General features: G+C 41.6%; 1 protein-coding gene across 2 annotated transcripts in view; it reads right to left on the bottom strand.

Annotated features, from left to right (window-relative positions):
- The window catches only part of LOC128528989 (MAM domain-containing glycosylphosphatidylinositol anchor protein 1), a 200,069-nt gene that overhangs the window by 119,967 nt on the left and 63,442 nt on the right, over positions 1-16,660 (bottom strand). For both annotated transcript variants that reach the window (XM_053502259.1, XM_053502260.1), the window contains one exon: positions 4,909-5,083. In XM_053502259.1, the coding sequence (XP_053358234.1) occupies positions 4,909-5,083 (175 nt within the window). The remainder of the gene's footprint in view (positions 1-4,908; positions 5,084-16,660) is intronic.

Raw genomic sequence — 16,660 nt, 5'->3', positions numbered from 1 at the left:
CCCGCCTCACACGGGGACTAGCAGACAAAGAGTCCAAGGCTGCCAACCCGGCATCCAAACTCCCCAAATCCCAAGCAGATCAACAACCCATGGGACACGTTGAACAAAAAAGGCACCAGCACCCAAAGGATCTGCTGCCAACATCCTGGTCCTGGACACTACAGCAAACCTCCAGACGCCCTGCAATCCAACGCTGCGAGAGGCCAAAGCTTCCCCGGTGGCACAAGGCGAACCAAACTCCTAGGGAGTTTAAATGTTAAAGTCATGGCTGATCTATGTATTAGTAATAAGAAACCTGGAATGAGCACAAGACAGGTCTTTATGATTACAAAGGCAACGAACCTATAGTGTAAATTTCCATCTTTAAAAAAAAAAAAAAAAAAAAAGTCCTTGTGTCTAATGTCCTTTCAACTTCTCATTCTGGAGAAGCTAGGATATACGTGTACTATATTAGGTGGTATTAAAATGCAACGCATGCTTCCATAATTCACTGAAAAATTGGCACCCATTATCTTATTGATTCTGGCTCACCAAATATAGCCAATCAAGCTTTCAGTTGGAGGAAGAAAAAAAAAATTCAATGTCTCACTGGAAACCTGGCAGGCATTATCTATATCTATTGATTCCAGCACACTAAATATAGCCAATCGAGCTTTCATCTTTCCTCAGCTGTTAATGATGTCATCATAAGGATGTTAATCCATTTTGAGATGATTGGTTTAAACATAAATAAATAAATAAATAAATAAATAAATAGAGGATTCCCTTTGAAAATGGTCTAGCATTTGCACAATGCACGGATACTGACGTGAGACATTTCGACTGGTCCTGAAAAAACTCATGCTCTCATCCCACAGATCACCTGAGGCATGATCATTACGGATATCATCGCATTGTTAAAACAACTTTTACCTGCTGGATTTCTGCTTTCTTCCACTTCTTCTCCTGTGATGTATCTAAATCTCTCAGTAAGATATATGTTTTTGCCCCGAGTGAGCTTATTAAAACTGCATGCTGTTTATCGCCACCTGTAATGCCATTAGGATTAAAATATGCAGACACTCAGCGAACAAGCTGCATCCCGATATTGTACGGGAGCACACACTCGGGTAGCCCATGCGTGATCCTGATACATAAATACGCATCAGATATCAGACTACCAAATATTAGGGCAGTGCTGTTATGTACTGCGTTACCACCCTGCCTGAAGGTTTCTCTATGAAATACGACTTCTATTAGGTGTGTTTTTATAGATATTTTTAAGTTTAAAAACACTTCAAGCGCTACAAAAAAAAGAGAACAAAATCAATAAATGAAATAGCACACTTTATAGGCTACATACTCTTTTTACATAAGCGTTAAATATGAAAAGAATTCTGTTTAAGCATTATACTATACACTACTGTATATAGCATTTATATACCATTTATATATGGAGCATAATAAGTAATCTTTCCCTGTTTAATGTTTAAATCAGGATTATATTTTATTATGGAGAATATCCATTACTACTGAAGACAATATAACGTTATTTGGAAAAACACACACACACACAGCTAAAACGACATGGTCATAGGACATCTAACTTTCATCAGATGTGACAAACAGCTGAATGGAGTTTATCTGTCTGCACCATGTGATCAGTGTGAACGCAGGCTACCTGCTCCTTGAGGATATCAGAGTTTGTCAAATCTCAAACCGTGAACACATTAAACATTACCTCCTTTACAGCTTTAAAAATACAAATTACAGCCCTGGAGAAGATTCACCGACATTTTTTTGAAGATGCTTAACAGATCACCCCCAATTAAGTCCATTTCAGGTCTATGTTGTAGCTCAAGGAAGGTCATTACTTATGCACAGTGGCTTGCTTCCTAACCAAATGGCAACCTTCAGTTTTGAAAAATGAGTCCAATGCAAAAGTGGCAAAATGTGCAGTTCCTTTAATGACCACTAGGTTCCCAAAGTGAGTCAATATCCATAGAGCCACATGTTAGATGTTTTTTAACTTAAAGGGGCTTGAACCCGGATCCCAGAACATAAAAAAATAAAAATAAAAAAATCAACAACCGAGCCACCAGAGCCACCACTCCCACGTGTTACATCTAATATATTCTTGTAAAAATGGTTCCCCTTGAATGCGGCTCAAGCACAAAATTTTGGTTTTATCCAAATTTCCATCGAGAAGCTTTTTATAATGAAACTTGCTGTTGAGTCCAGCTGGTGATGTTTCCTCAGGCATCTTATTATCCGTGTTAAACGTGCCATTCTCACGTACGGCCGGGTAACCGCACTGCAAGTATAGGAAGCCACTGGGGTCAAAATTGTTTGCATGATTAAATAAAAAATAATATATATATATATATATATATATATATATATATATATATATATATATATATATATTAATGCCTTAAAATTTCTAGATTAAATCACGTGCATAAGTGCGTTAATACGGACAGCCACAGTTAGCATATACTGTAAATTAACGTTCAGCATTTTATCTAAGCTAAAGCTAAGCTAGAAAGCTTTTGGTTACTGAGATAAATAAACAGCATGACGAATCAACATCCAGGCTCCATTCAATACACCCATACGCCCATTTATGGATTGGGCGGAGTCAGCTCCTGCACCGAAGCCAACCAAAGCTTCATTAAAGGAATAACAAACTGACAATAATCCAGATCCTTTATCTTTATCAGGAGAGAAAAGCATCCTTACCTGAGTGGGGTTGGCTTTGAGTATAATGTGGGGGGGGGGGGGGGGGGATTGTGGGTCAGAGGGTGCATTGGAGGTTTCTGAACCAAGTCCATCCCTATTGTAGAGGCATGCTGCATCTCCAGCACTCAGTCACCTACTGTCTCACTGGCCAGAGTGCCTGGATCACAGTCAGGCCGATCCACATGCACACCTAACCACATCTCTGTGTGTGTGTGTGTGTGTGTACAGTTCATATGAGAACTGTATGTTTAAATGTTAGCTTGTGTGTATGAAATGGAATTGCAGGGTTTAGACTGCGGAAGCGTTGAAAGAGTGCTGATGACAAAACGAGTTTAAATGGTGTGTGTGTGTGTGTGTGTGTGCTGGCTGAGTAAATGTGAGGGAATTTAAAAGGGTAATGAGTTGTCAGATGTGTTTTGATCAAAATAAGGGTGTTTACAGGTTTTCACATTGATGTCGTTTCACTTAAACACTTCTGCGCCCTGTCTCTCCTTCTGTGTGTGTGTGTGTGTGTGTGTGTGTGTGTGTCGATCCTTCTCCCTCCCCGGCTTCCACTCCACCTCTCATTATAATTCTCCGCAGGTTTTCATGTTAAGCCTGCGAAAGCAGCAATTGTACGTAAAACAAAAACATGCTGGCGGATCACATCGAGACAACTCTCTCTCATTGAGCGACGGAGAAAAAGAAAAAAAGAAAACGAAGGCAGACAAATGCACTGACATTATGATACAGGCAGCATGAATGCCTGAAAGACAGAGGGTCAAGAGTTTTCTTTCCTCTTGTAGCTCCTATTAATCTACTCTACTATCGCACCGAGTGTTCCGAGAGACGAGAAAACGGTGCTCGGGTCAACGTGACTTATTCAGCTGCAAAAAAAAAAAACGGAGCGAAACCTCCCGGTGCTTAAAGTCTTAAGGAGCAAGCGTTCATGAAATGTTCCTTCCTTATAGGTCATGCTGTTTTATTGGAGTGCGTCTCTGTCTCGTTCTTGTATTGTGTCTGGCGATCTGTCTATGCTTGCTGGGGAAAGAAAGGAAAAAAAAAAAAAAAAGGTTATGCTGTCTGTCAGTACTAATTCATTAGCGAATCCTTTTTATTTGCTTGCTTGCTTCTTCCCCCTCGACACTCTCCGACTCGTTCTTCTCCTTCACCCCGCCCTCTGTGTCTCATCCAATAAAGGGCAGGAGACTAAAGCAGGACGGTATATGTATGTGTGTGTGTGTGTGTGTGTGTGTGCTGTAGAGAGAAGCCGTGCCTTGCTGCTTTGCCCTGGCTGACTCTAATTGCCGGTGCCTTGGTGCCACAGTCACCCTTGGAGCTGAGGGGAGCCGGCGGGGTAAAATTAAACAAGCATTGCGTGTCAGGAGTGTTTACTCTCAGCGCCGCTGTCAGCGTGCTCCTGTTTATCTGCTCCGCAATTACCCCGCGCCCCCGGGGGAGCCCGTGGGGCAGGACAGAGTGGGGAAGGGCTCCCTGTAATGCCAAACTAAAAAGCCATGGTAGTCCCTGTCACATTCCCTCCGTCTCTTGATTGCGCTGCCATCTGTGCGCACACGTCCGCCCATCGGGAGGATCCCGGCGTGTGGAAGGAAAAGGGGACAGTGTCTGTCTAATCGGCGTCGTCTTCATGTTTTGTATAATATCTTTTTTTGGCATAAGGATGTGATACGAGCGACTAAACGAGCGGTTACCAGTTTCCTACATTTCATACAGCCTTTGCTAAAGAGTGTGTCTCATTGGTGATTCTTATGTCAGTTCATTGTGCATGTAGTGGCTGTGACCTCTGACCTGACCCCTGGCTCAATGGGACAGTAGGTCAAAGATGACGGGCAGCACGGCAGATTGCCCCCCCCGCTCCATACATGCATACATATATACGTACATACACACAAAATGGGGCAACTCTGCCTGAACCAACACCAACAAAGACGATCCTCCCACTTTGCCCACTCTTTGTGACTTTCCAGGAGTATTTCTCATCCCATCTGTGCACACTATCGCAAAAGGAGGATGTCTATTACAACGTTAATTAGTCACAACAAAATCGCGTAATGCTGAACGCAACCCGCTACCCTCTTCACTTCCTCGGGATAAACATACTCCTGGAGAGCTCATTCCGTTCTGCACTCGTTCCATGGAGACGCATGGAATGATGGGAAGTGGAGGGATCATGGTCCTAGCACTTACATTGCACATCTACCCGGATGGACTTGATAGCAGCCACCCCAACCCCGTTTTCGGCCTTGCAGTAGTAGCGGCCTCCCTGCACCCTCTGGATGTTGTCGATGCGCAGGGTTTCATTGAAGATCGGAGTGTCTTGGAATTTGTCTGAAGCGCTTCCTGCTGTCTTGGTCCACCTGACCTAAAGAAAACGACACAAGAAGAAAAGGAAAAATATGAGGAATTTCATGCAAGCCAGATACTTAGCTATTGGTGCTTTTTAATTAGTCAGTACTGAAAGTAGTCACCAGGTGTTACTGACTGGCGTTATTAGAGATTGAGGAAAATAATAGTTCAGTCTTCCTCTTTGGTCTTTCTCTTTGGTCTTCCTCTAGACCTCCTGCCTGGCAGTTCCAACCTCAGCATCCTTCTACCGATATATTTACAATCTCTCCTCTGAACATGTCCAAACCACCTCAATCTGGCCTCCTTGACTTTATCTCCAAAACATCTAACGTGGGTTGTCCCTTTGATCCTATCCATCCTTGTCACTCCTAAGAAGAACCTCAACACCTTCAGCTTTCCTCCTTACAACTCTGCCTCCTGTCTTTTCTTCAGTGCTGCTGTCTCTAAGCCGTGGAGCATCGCTGGTCTCACCACTGTCCTGTACACCTTTCCTTTCACTCTCGCTGATACTCTTTTGTCACATAACACACCTGACACTTTTATCCACTTGTTCCAACCTGCCTGTACCCGCCTCTTCACCGTTGACCCTAAGTATTTAAAGTCCTGCACCCTCTTTCCCTCTGCTCCCTGTAGCCTTACTGTTCCCCTTAGGTTCCTTTCATTCGCACAAGGTTCAGTGATGTATCTCCAAAAACAAAATGTAATTATGGTGGTAAAATGTTGCAGTCCTTCTATAATCCAACACTCTAAACCATTCACACCATAGCAGGAGGCACAGCAAGAATTGTAATAAAATCTTAAAATGAATCTTACATTCCAATACGATCGCAGTACAGATTAAATCTGTACCCAAGTGTTGTTGGTCTTTCGGCTGCTCACTTGGCTCAGGTTCTACGCCGGATGCCTTTTCTGACGCAACCCTCACATTTTATCCGGAGAATCGAACCCGGGCCTTCCGCATGGCAGAGGAAACACCTACCACTGAGCCACCAGTGCCTATCGAATTGGTACCCAAGTATCGTGATAATATTGTATCGGTTTCCCCCTGGTGTTTCTTATCCCTAAGTCTTATTCTTCTATGACATATACAGGATTCACTGGGACACAAGGACAACACGTCACACTGAAAAGCAGAATCTTGATTGCATTCCGTTTCTGTTCCTTGATTCCTTTGGTCAGAAGTGATGTAATCCCCTGTTGCATCGCATCGCTCCAGTGCTACACTGAAATATACAATCACTGTCCTTTAAACACTCGTTACTAAATAGCTTCTTTATTCCAGCCACATCAAAAAAATTAATTATCAAGATTTTCTCAATTATCACTTAAAACATGACAAACATATTAACAGGAATAAAACCCCGGTAAGACCTTGAAGTCTCGGCGTTGAGCTCCCCTCCCCCGGCGCAATTACTCCTTCCTCGGAGAGGTGAGTCACAACTGAGTGACTACACTACATCCTGCTCTGAAAAGCTAATTACCAAGGTGTTTAAAAGTTTGCGTCTCCGCCAAACTGATGGAAACTACTAGAGCAAACAGCAAACGAGACAACAAGACTCTGATAAGCTGTTGCCGGTTAATTTTAAAGCAGAAAATTAAACAGTGTACGGGCGGGCAGAGCGTCGGAGGCTGAGGAGAAATGATAAGTGATGTGCCGTGCATGCAGAGAGGAAGATTTACGAGAAGGAAGCTGTCTGTCGGAGTTGCTTTCGATCGGTGCCGGCAAGTTCTTAAAGAAATGTGCAAAAAACTTTTCGTCAAGATTGTTTTCAAATGTATTTGTGGTGCTTTTTAGTGGAAGAGGAATGATCGTGATCCTGCCAGCTATTCAAATTAGTTTCTTACACAGATTAGGTCGTTTCCAAGACGGACGCAAAAGCGAACGTTCCTGAAGTACAAGCTTAGCCTTAACAATAAATAACACTTTATGGACATCATAAAAATCAGCGACTATAAAATGCTTGGAGTTTTTAGGAATGACACCGAAGTAAAGTTGCTGTAGTGAGTTTTGCGAGTCAAAATGTTGTAATAACATTAATTTGGCAACGTTATACATATTGGGACGCTATTGGTACAGTGGAACCTTGGTTTACGAGCATTATTCGTTCCTAAGTTCTGAACGTGACCGTGATTTGGTCTTATTGTTGACTGTACATGTGGTCGATTTAGTTTTTTTTCCCATAGTACACGTAAACATGTAAATACATGTACATAGAATTAATCCGTTCTCCATCACGATAAACTATGTGCATTCAACTTTCGGTTTATTTTGTTTACAAGTATAAAAGAAAGTATGAAAAACCTTAATTATACAAAATGATACACCACTATATTTACATTTAGCAGACGCTCTTATCCAGAGCGACTTATATTTTTATCTCATTATACATCTGAGCAGTTGAGGGTTAAGGGCCGCGCTCAAGGGCCCAACAGTGGCAACTTGGTGGTTGAACCTGGGATCTTCCGAACCGTAGTCCAATGCCTTAACCACTGAGCTACCCCTGGCCCCTAAATATGGAGAAAAAAAAATGGGGAGAGCGAACACTTAATGTTTTACGTGTACATGTTATTGTTCATGTATATTTCTAATAATAATAACAACATGGGGTAATTCTGCTTCAGGGGTTTTTTCTCTTTTTTGGTTCTTGGCCTCTTGGAAGTTGTTTTTACAATAAATCTATCCCAAGACATCCGTTTTTTCCTGCACTGCACACTTGTGCTAAAGTAAGACACCGCCTCATCGCTCATAAGGTTTAGCACTCTGTTCGCCACAGATTTGTTCGGATGAAACCAATCGGCAAAGGACGTCACTCCACTTTGCACAGATCACGTGTTATCACGTGACCGATGCCTTTGTTCAGCTGATAGCGGCAACTTGTGACAGTGATTTCCGGAGGGTGTTCCGAGGAGGGGTTCGTGTGCAGGGACTAATTTCAGGCGAAATTTTTCGGCATCAAATGATTTGTTTGTCCTTGTTCATGGACAGAGGTTTAAATACGATTTTAAAGCCCCTGTGTGGCACAGATCCGTGCCGGCAAAACACAGTGAAGGTCAATAACGATAAAAAAATAATGTGGAAGCCTTGTGTTAATGAGGAGGACAATTCGCTTAAACCAGAAAGGGTAGGTATAGTTCGCAACTTAAATTCTTATCGCTGATTGGACGAGACACCTGTCACTCAAAATACACAGGAAGTACTGCAGCCACACGGACATTTAGATGTATTTTTTATTTAGGGATTTATTTCAGTATTTAAGGATAATATATTAGTTTGGGCAACTAAGTTGTGTTAAATCGGCTTTAAAAATGATTCTGATTTCATCCAATCAGCAATAAGAATTTCACTCGCAAACTACTGTATACCTACCCTTTCTGGTTTGACTGAATTGTCGTTTAATTGAATTGTGTATCTGGATATGCAGTTGTGTTTTCTGATGTTATTTTGTTTTCGGTTTTGTCATTTTGTCTTGCACTTCTCGGCCACCGTACTACAGCAATCCTTGTTTTACTTTACATTGCATCCCCCAACTGAAAGTGAGCCCTGTAACACTCATGATGATAGTAATACTAGGGGTTTGTGTTGTTGCAGTCTTGGCACTGACAGCAGTGTGCACTAAACCCTGGGCCACCGGGAAACCTGCTGACGAGACAACTACATGCAAATATATAGTTTGCTCTACATAATAACTCTCTCCAGGTAAAACTGCGATTTACCAAAAAAAAATTAAAAAAATATCAGGAAGCGGCCCTAAGGCTTTGATTTATTAAATTTGTTCTAAGTTTCAAAAGCAACCTTGTCGCAATGAAGCCGCGTGGTACAAAATCAAGAATAGAAACGACAGCTATTGGTGTTTAACAATGTAAGTAACAGCCTTTCCATACACACACACACACATTGTGTATGCGATGCACCCATCATGCATAGTGCACTTGCTTCACTTGCTCAGGTCGAGGCTCAGCCGCATTTAGTGGCAATTAAATGAAGTCAGCTGACGAGCTGAATGTACCGAATGACCAGGCGATCACATCTATGGAGTTTTCCTCCTCTGGGAGCACGAGGAATCATTTTTACACATTAACTGGGCATCACACTGTGCAGTAATCACAGCTAAAGGTGACTGAATGAAGAGTAGTGTGAAATGAGTGTGTGTGTGTGTGTGTATATGGATATACAGAGCAGGGTTGGGAGGAGGTTAAAATGAAAAGAGCTCGGGTCAAACAGAGGGAGTCAACTTACCATCGCCCACATGATAATCTCAGAGTAATCACACTTTCATCAGTTCCAATCTTGTTCAAATCCTCATGCCATGTCGCATCCCTCCTAATGCTTTTAAACCTCTTCAGAGCGCGCGCCCGTCTCCCAGCTGCATCCATGACAAAGTGAAAGTGCAGCAAACAGCACAAAGCAAAGACTCTAATCTCAGCGGACCTCTATCCATGATTAAAGCTCCCCTGTTATAATCGGGGTCACCCCTGAACGTGGAGTCGCTCGGGCGAGCAGGCAGCGCGCGGAGTTGGCAGGGGGAAGGTTAGGACACGCACGCGAAGGATTATGGGATTAGGTAACCTGTAAAACGAGAGGCTTTGTGTTTATTCAGGCTTGTTTGCCCATGGATTTGGGACGCAGCTGTTCGCCATTGATCAGATAGACAAGGTGAGAAATTAATGGAGAGAGCAAGAAGGCGTAGAGTGGGGAGAAATCTGCTCACCGGGAGGTTTCATGGGCATTTTTCAAAGTGCGAGGTGCTTATATTGGGCTGGAACTCGAAAAAGTCACTTCTGAGATTTATGGTTTTCATACAATTTTCAATAAGCAGCAACATTACAAATCACAAACATTTTTTTTTTTGTTTGGCCAGTTCAGTTTGGGCAGAACTGTGCGGACGTTTCTCATCAGCCATGCATGTGGACGTGGAGGGCCATCCGGCTCCTTCTTGATAGCGAACGCGTGCAAATGCAGACCAGTATATAGTTAGAAATCGAACCAGTATAACAAGTTCACACCTGCACAGCAGTGACTGGGCAGACAGGAGCCTTAGATGGAAAGCACTGATAGGACAGTGTGGCACTAAGAACTTTTCATATAACTGGAGTGCGGATCATTTTTAACATAATACCACCAATGTTCCAACGTGCTAACTGCTGCTGTCGTGTTGTAGCTGCTTCCAAACATACTGCACCTTATGAGCTGTTGTTTCCTTACAAACAAATGATCTTCACATGTAAAGGAACTGGCGCTTACTAGACCCAATAAGACCTTTAATCAGGAGGATCGTGCCAGCCTTATTCACCAAGCAAACACTGGCGACGGTAATGAACCCAGGGTATGTGGTCGCACGCACACAATTAAATTATAGTATGAAGAAGATTAAAAAAATATTCCAGCACACGACTGTGTAAGACACGTTTCCAAACAGTGCAGCGTTTCACGTTTATATATTTATATATATATTTTTTTCTTCTTTTTTTTTCCTTCTTTTTAACGTTGACTAACAGTGCAAAACAGTGACTTACTTTACCAGCGGTCAGGGCCACTGTTATGCTTCCTTTTTTTTCTTTCTTTTTTTTTTTTTAAAGGGAAAAAAAATTGAAAAGCACATCTCTCAAAGCCGTATTTTTATGTATATAAATAAAGATCAGGGCTCGGCTGACCTGCTTCCATGTAGGATTTCATCCATGCTGTTGTTGTTGCACATGTCAGGAAAGGCCAAGCACCACATAGTGAAGAGAGGGGAAAAAAACACACAAAGACAAAACTCGCAAAGTCTAATCTGACTGGTCAGAGTGTTTCAGAAATCACCAGGTGAAAGTCTTCAGCATGGTTGTGGGTTTCTGGTCAATTCATAAGCTAACGTTTCACGATTGCCTCAATAACATTAACTGTAACTGATTAAAAAAAAATAATCAAATTAATGCAATGGAAATAAGAATATATTGACGCAGGCTTTTTTATTACACAGCTTCATGGTTTACTGGTTTGTTCGTATTTGTGTGTGTTTTTGTTTATTGGTTGATTTACTATGGTATGCCTGATATAAAAGTGTTCAAAGTGTGTGTGTGTGTGTGTGTGTGCAGTGCCTTGCTGTAGACAGTGTTCATCCAGATAGCGTTCGTGCAGATTCTCAACACACAGATGTGCGAGTTTCAGTACTGTAGATTTTGAGTCAACCAAAAAAAATGTATACGCATCTTAGGACTATTTTTTACAATAACATGCATTATACTATTTTCCTTTCCCTGAAGTGTGTATTCCAGTTTTTGCCTGACTTTGTGCAACTCAGTCTTGCCTATGATTGGTCAGGTGTTTTCCTAGATACTGTTTGAAATCCAAGCCGATCTGTGTCGCTACCGATCAGGAACAAAAGGGAAAAGTTACCTCCCGGACATCTGATGTTTGCAAACACACAGCACGCAGGAAAAAAAATATATATATTCCAGCAAGAAGGACGAAGTGTTCACATGGCTAATATTTACCCACTGAACCGATTATTAAAGTTTCACACCACCTCTCTCAGGCGGATTTGATCAGACTGTTCTGACTGTGGTGTTTGCATAACGCATTTTAATACAGATCGAGCAACAATTAATAGTAGAATGGTAGTGCTTTTTTTTTTTTTTTTACTTCTATTTATTGCTGTTAATAAAATCTTGGCACGATCAATCACTTTGTGCTATAACAGTACAACCTGTTGTGTCATACTTGCTTGCATGCAGTACTGTATGAACTTGGAACACATCCATGATAATAATAAGACGCGTATCCAAATATCATCATTCCCTTTTTTCTATTCTTCTTTATTAAATCCATGTTTCAAACTCTGACACACCGTAACAGGCGACAGTGTTACTTATAGGATAGAGCTGAAAAAAATTTAGGGGGAAACTCTTCACTGGTCAATATTCAAGATGCACAATTTTTAGGTCCAAGTTTAAGTGGAAGCAAATCTGCGGTATTGATCATGTACAAAAGGTCGAATATTCCACAAGTCTTTTGTCCATCCTGTAAAGTGCTAAGCATCTCTGAGATTTATGTCGATATTTTTCTGATTCTGCTTTTCACTTGAGCTGTTGCTGATATCAATTGTATTCAAAAATTGTAAAAATAAAAATTTTTTAAACAGAAGCATTTTTGTTAAAGCGCTCAAACAGATGGCAAGACACCACGCTGAGTGCGTATTGGTTCTGCCCGAGATCCTCCCAAAAAAAACGCTGGTGCTCATCATGAGCCACTCGTATACTCAAGCAGTTACAGTTACACTTGTACGGTTTGTACTTTACATAGATCTGTAGTAAGAGTGTGTAACACTGACCAGCTCTGGGCAGTAATCTTTAACAAAATACTTGCCACAGAGAGCCTTAAAAATGTACAAACATGGCCTCCGAGTGGCGCAGTGGTAAAGCGCTCGCCCTATCATCCGCGGATCGCTGGTTCGAACCCCGGGTGATGCTGTTTTCCTCTCACAGCCGGAGGTCTAGAGAGAGCTGATTGGCTGAGCTCTCTCAGGGGGGAGGGATGAGAGGTACTTGCGCTCCCACATTAATCACGGCTCTACGGCCAATCAGGGGCGTCTGTGAGCTCGCACACGCGAAAGGAGCGGCTAGCGCTGTCCTCCAAGTGTGCGAGTCTCCGCCCCTAATGGTGCATGAGCAAGCAGTTCGAAAAGATGCGGTCGGCTGACGTCACGCCGTTCGGTGGAAACACGTGATAGTCTTCGCCCTCCCGACTGAGTGGTAGTAGTAGCCTTAATGTGGGAGCCCCCTAGTGACGGGGAGGAATTGGCCACGACTAAATTAGGGAGAAAATTGGGAAAAAAAAAAAAATTTGCAAATATGAGATTTTCTTGTTTATACGTTTATAATACATTTAGATTTAAATTAAACTATACTCCAGACTTCCCTGGGATAAACAGGTAAACTAACAAACTAGCTATTTAATTAATTGGTTTTCGATTAATTTAATGCATGTGACCACTTACAATCGGACATGGGGAGTTTAAATACATTAGACTCTTTCTGACTCTTTTCTTTTCTTGCACTTTCTGAAATGATCATTATCAGCCTAACCCTTAAACAGCGCCCGAAACACAACATTGGTCAGTGAGCGATATACAGTGATCTCCTTATATGGACGTCCTGCCGGTGTGTGTGGATGGAGGAGGCTTCAGACATTAAACTGTGTGTTTCGATTTTTGGATATACGTCATGTACAACTAAAGTTATCCTTTCTTCAGGTAAAAATAAAAAAGGTAAATCAGTAAATTTGACTGATACCTGGAATTAGCGATGATGTGGGTCGTAGTACCGACCGGAAAACAAGCATAAAAACTGAGCCATCTATGTCCACGCTATTCCTTTGCCTACGTGATTTATTTTTTTATTTTATTAATTTTTTTTCAGTCATGTTCACATAATTGGTCAAAATGGAATTAAATTTAAATTTAATCGGGAGCATAAAGATTGGTTTTAGGTCATGTGGTCATGATGGGTCTAGAATGAGCCTACTTCAGAGCGAGTCAGGGGAAGAAGAGACGAACATAAAGTGATGCCCCATCATGCATAGTGCCCACTGTACAAGCCTCTGTAGTTGCTTCAGTCGCTCAGGTTCAGCAACATTTTGTGGCTATAAAATAAAGTCAGCTGACCACCGGATCGTACCGAATGACATAGCTATGGAGGTTCTCTTCCAAAATATGAAATATACTAACCCTCATGCATGCTTTCATACTCTTATATGCCTCAGGTACGTTATATCACCATCCAGCAGCCAGTGAGGAGAAAAGGCTGAAGCGTACAGTACAGCATCACCCCAGTACAGCATCACCCCAGTCCAGCATCACCCCAGTACAGCATCACCCCAGTCCAGCATCACCCCAGTACAGCATCACCCCAGTACAGCATCACCCCAGTACAGCTTTTCTTTTTTTTACAACTCAGAGTTGATTCCCTTTTTTTTATATAGAATTTATGTAAAATTTTAAATGTTAAATGCTCCAAATTGGCTAATGGCTTAAAAATATGAACGTTTTTTCCTTTCTTTAGAAAATTAAAACCCTGCGAAAATCTTGCGCAAATACGAAAGCATCAATTTTTCTTCTATTTTTGAGTGTACATGTGGTTGTTGCAATACCGCCACCTACTGGGCTGGAGTGCGGTACAGAAGGAGACAATTTAAATAAATGTAAAAAAAATTGCAATGCCCAAATATAAAATCGATTCGGATCGACAGTCTTTGTACGATTCACATCTCTACCCGGGTTTCCAGCTGAATACATTCGACTCAGACGGACGGATGTTTTTCGTGGTACAAATCAGGCATGTTTGAAGAACGGTTGCGAGTCTGTAAACTGATTTGTTTACCCTCTCAAAACATCCGGAGCGACACGCACTTCAAAAGTGATTGAAAATCATTTCTCTCAAAAAGGACAAATTAGGCGTACAAATCAGGCTGAACGTCCCGTCTTAAGAGGGCATAGCACATCCTGGAGTTACTGATGTTCCTACCATCAACTCCAAGCCGTTTACTAAGATGTAAGAGGATGTAAATAGAGCGGCGTGAGATCCCGGGAAGCTGTGGGATGTTTAATATACAATGCATCCTTCATGCAGAATGTCACAAATGCCATCCGATGAAAGCTGCAGACAATCTAATACCCGTGTGCATTTGCTGAATCAAAAACGCTTAGTCGTAAAGCTCCTGATGAAACCTTTAGATAAACGAGACCTGCTTTTTTATTGATGTGTGCCGAGGAATAAGTGAGTCACCGCTTTCTAAAATACTCGACAAGTGGATCCTCGGCTTCAAAATGTCATATTTGGATTCGATTTACTTAATCTGAGCAATTAAGTGGAAAAAAAAAAAGAAAAAAGCCAAACCCGGCTTCAGAACCAGATCAGGGAAAAATCCAATGAGATGAAGGAGAAGAGGAGGACGGGAACGATCGGAGAGGTGTCGGATTTCGCTGCTTCATCAATGTTTCCCAGGATGGTTTGTACCCGTGTCATTCGATTCGCCCAAATCAGGTTACATGCATTTTAACAGCGCTGGTGAGCAGTTCATCTTTCTGCACACAGTGGAACACTTCGGAACGTTAAGCTCAAAATTACAATTGGCACTTTTTTTTTCCTGTAAGGACATAATGAACAGAAAATCCATTTAAATGTTAGTTTAATTGTGTCAGAACGATTGGGACGTTTTAGCTTACATTTGAAAGACAGACAAAACGGTCAAGAATATTAATGAAAAAGCTAAAAGAGAAGAAGAACACAGGAAAATGAGAAGGGATGAAGTTCAAAAGCCAAAAGAGGAATGCTTTGACTCGAAAAATAATGAACAACGGCGTTACCCTCCATAACCTTATGAAATATCTATATTTTAATAGTACTGTACTTCCTTCATTTCTTAATATTTGGCAAACGGCGCATCTCTAACATGCAATATGCAGTAGGGTCCAAAAGGCTGTGTCCTTGAGTTACCAAGAAAGGCTTGGAGTTCAGGACTGATCTAAAACTGTTTTAAAAGTTTGACTCCCATGATACTTCTTATTCAAGAGCACAATTGTTTAAGACTCTCAAAGCTCCGTATATCTCGTGTGTGTGAATCAAAAGCAAACGCCTGGAGTGTTAACGATCTTTAAGAGTGATGAGTAAAAACATTAGGCTTTCTGATATTAAAAAAGGGACCTACTGTATGAGATGAAGAGCCTGGTAAAGCCAATGACACCATATAGAAGATCATATCCAGTAATGTACAGTATATATAGAAGCAAAACAGGATGAAACCTAATATAGGATGGATGAGCATCCTGACGACGATGATGATGATGATGATGATAATGACACCAATATTGACTGCAGCACTGGTGGAACTCTAGAAGAATCGATCCCGAGCCATCCGATCGCAACGTGGGTGAAACATAGCCTGGGAGCATTCCGAGGTTGACATGACCCTCTGGGAATTTCCCACAATGCTTTGCAAGCCAAACCTATCACTTGCAAACGTGATCACTCCTAAAAGATCCCAAGCTTTTCACTGTGAGTATGATCCTCCTCTCCCAGTGAAACCACCTATTTTTAGATATCAGTTATTTCCTTGTCTTAGAGATGAAATAGGTTCTTATTCATTTTGTTGTGGTTAGTTTATAATTCATGATTATAATTCTTTGTAGTAATTCTTTCATTAAAAAAAAAAAGTACTTTTCCATATTCATTAGTTAGATATAGATCAGTTGTCGTAATATAGCTGTAACATTTTGAATGAACAACTTAAACAATGCTGCAAATATAACCTCAAAACAACTGAACTTCAAACCACGTTAATGGTCCATCAAGTTCCTAACAGGGAACAGAATTCTTATCAAAGATCGAGACGGATGCAACAGCTTCCCGCACACAGCGAGTGCATCTTGTGTTACGCATCTCTCAGTGTTGTAACCGTGAGGGTTATCCCTAATTAGCTCCTGAATTACTCTACTGTAATACGGAACTTGTACAGCGGCACAGCGTTCAAATCGCATCACATCTGCTTTCACAAAACAGATCTCACACATTAAGCTGTTTTTTTCCCCCTGCTGTTTCTTGCCAGTCTGGTATTTTT

The sequence above is a fragment of the Clarias gariepinus genome, chromosome 8 (genome assembly GCF_024256425.1).
Source record: "Clarias gariepinus isolate MV-2021 ecotype Netherlands chromosome 8, CGAR_prim_01v2, whole genome shotgun sequence".
Taxonomy (NCBI): domain Eukaryota; kingdom Metazoa; phylum Chordata; class Actinopteri; order Siluriformes; family Clariidae; genus Clarias; species Clarias gariepinus.
This window is presented reverse-complemented; position numbering and strand designations above follow the sequence as displayed.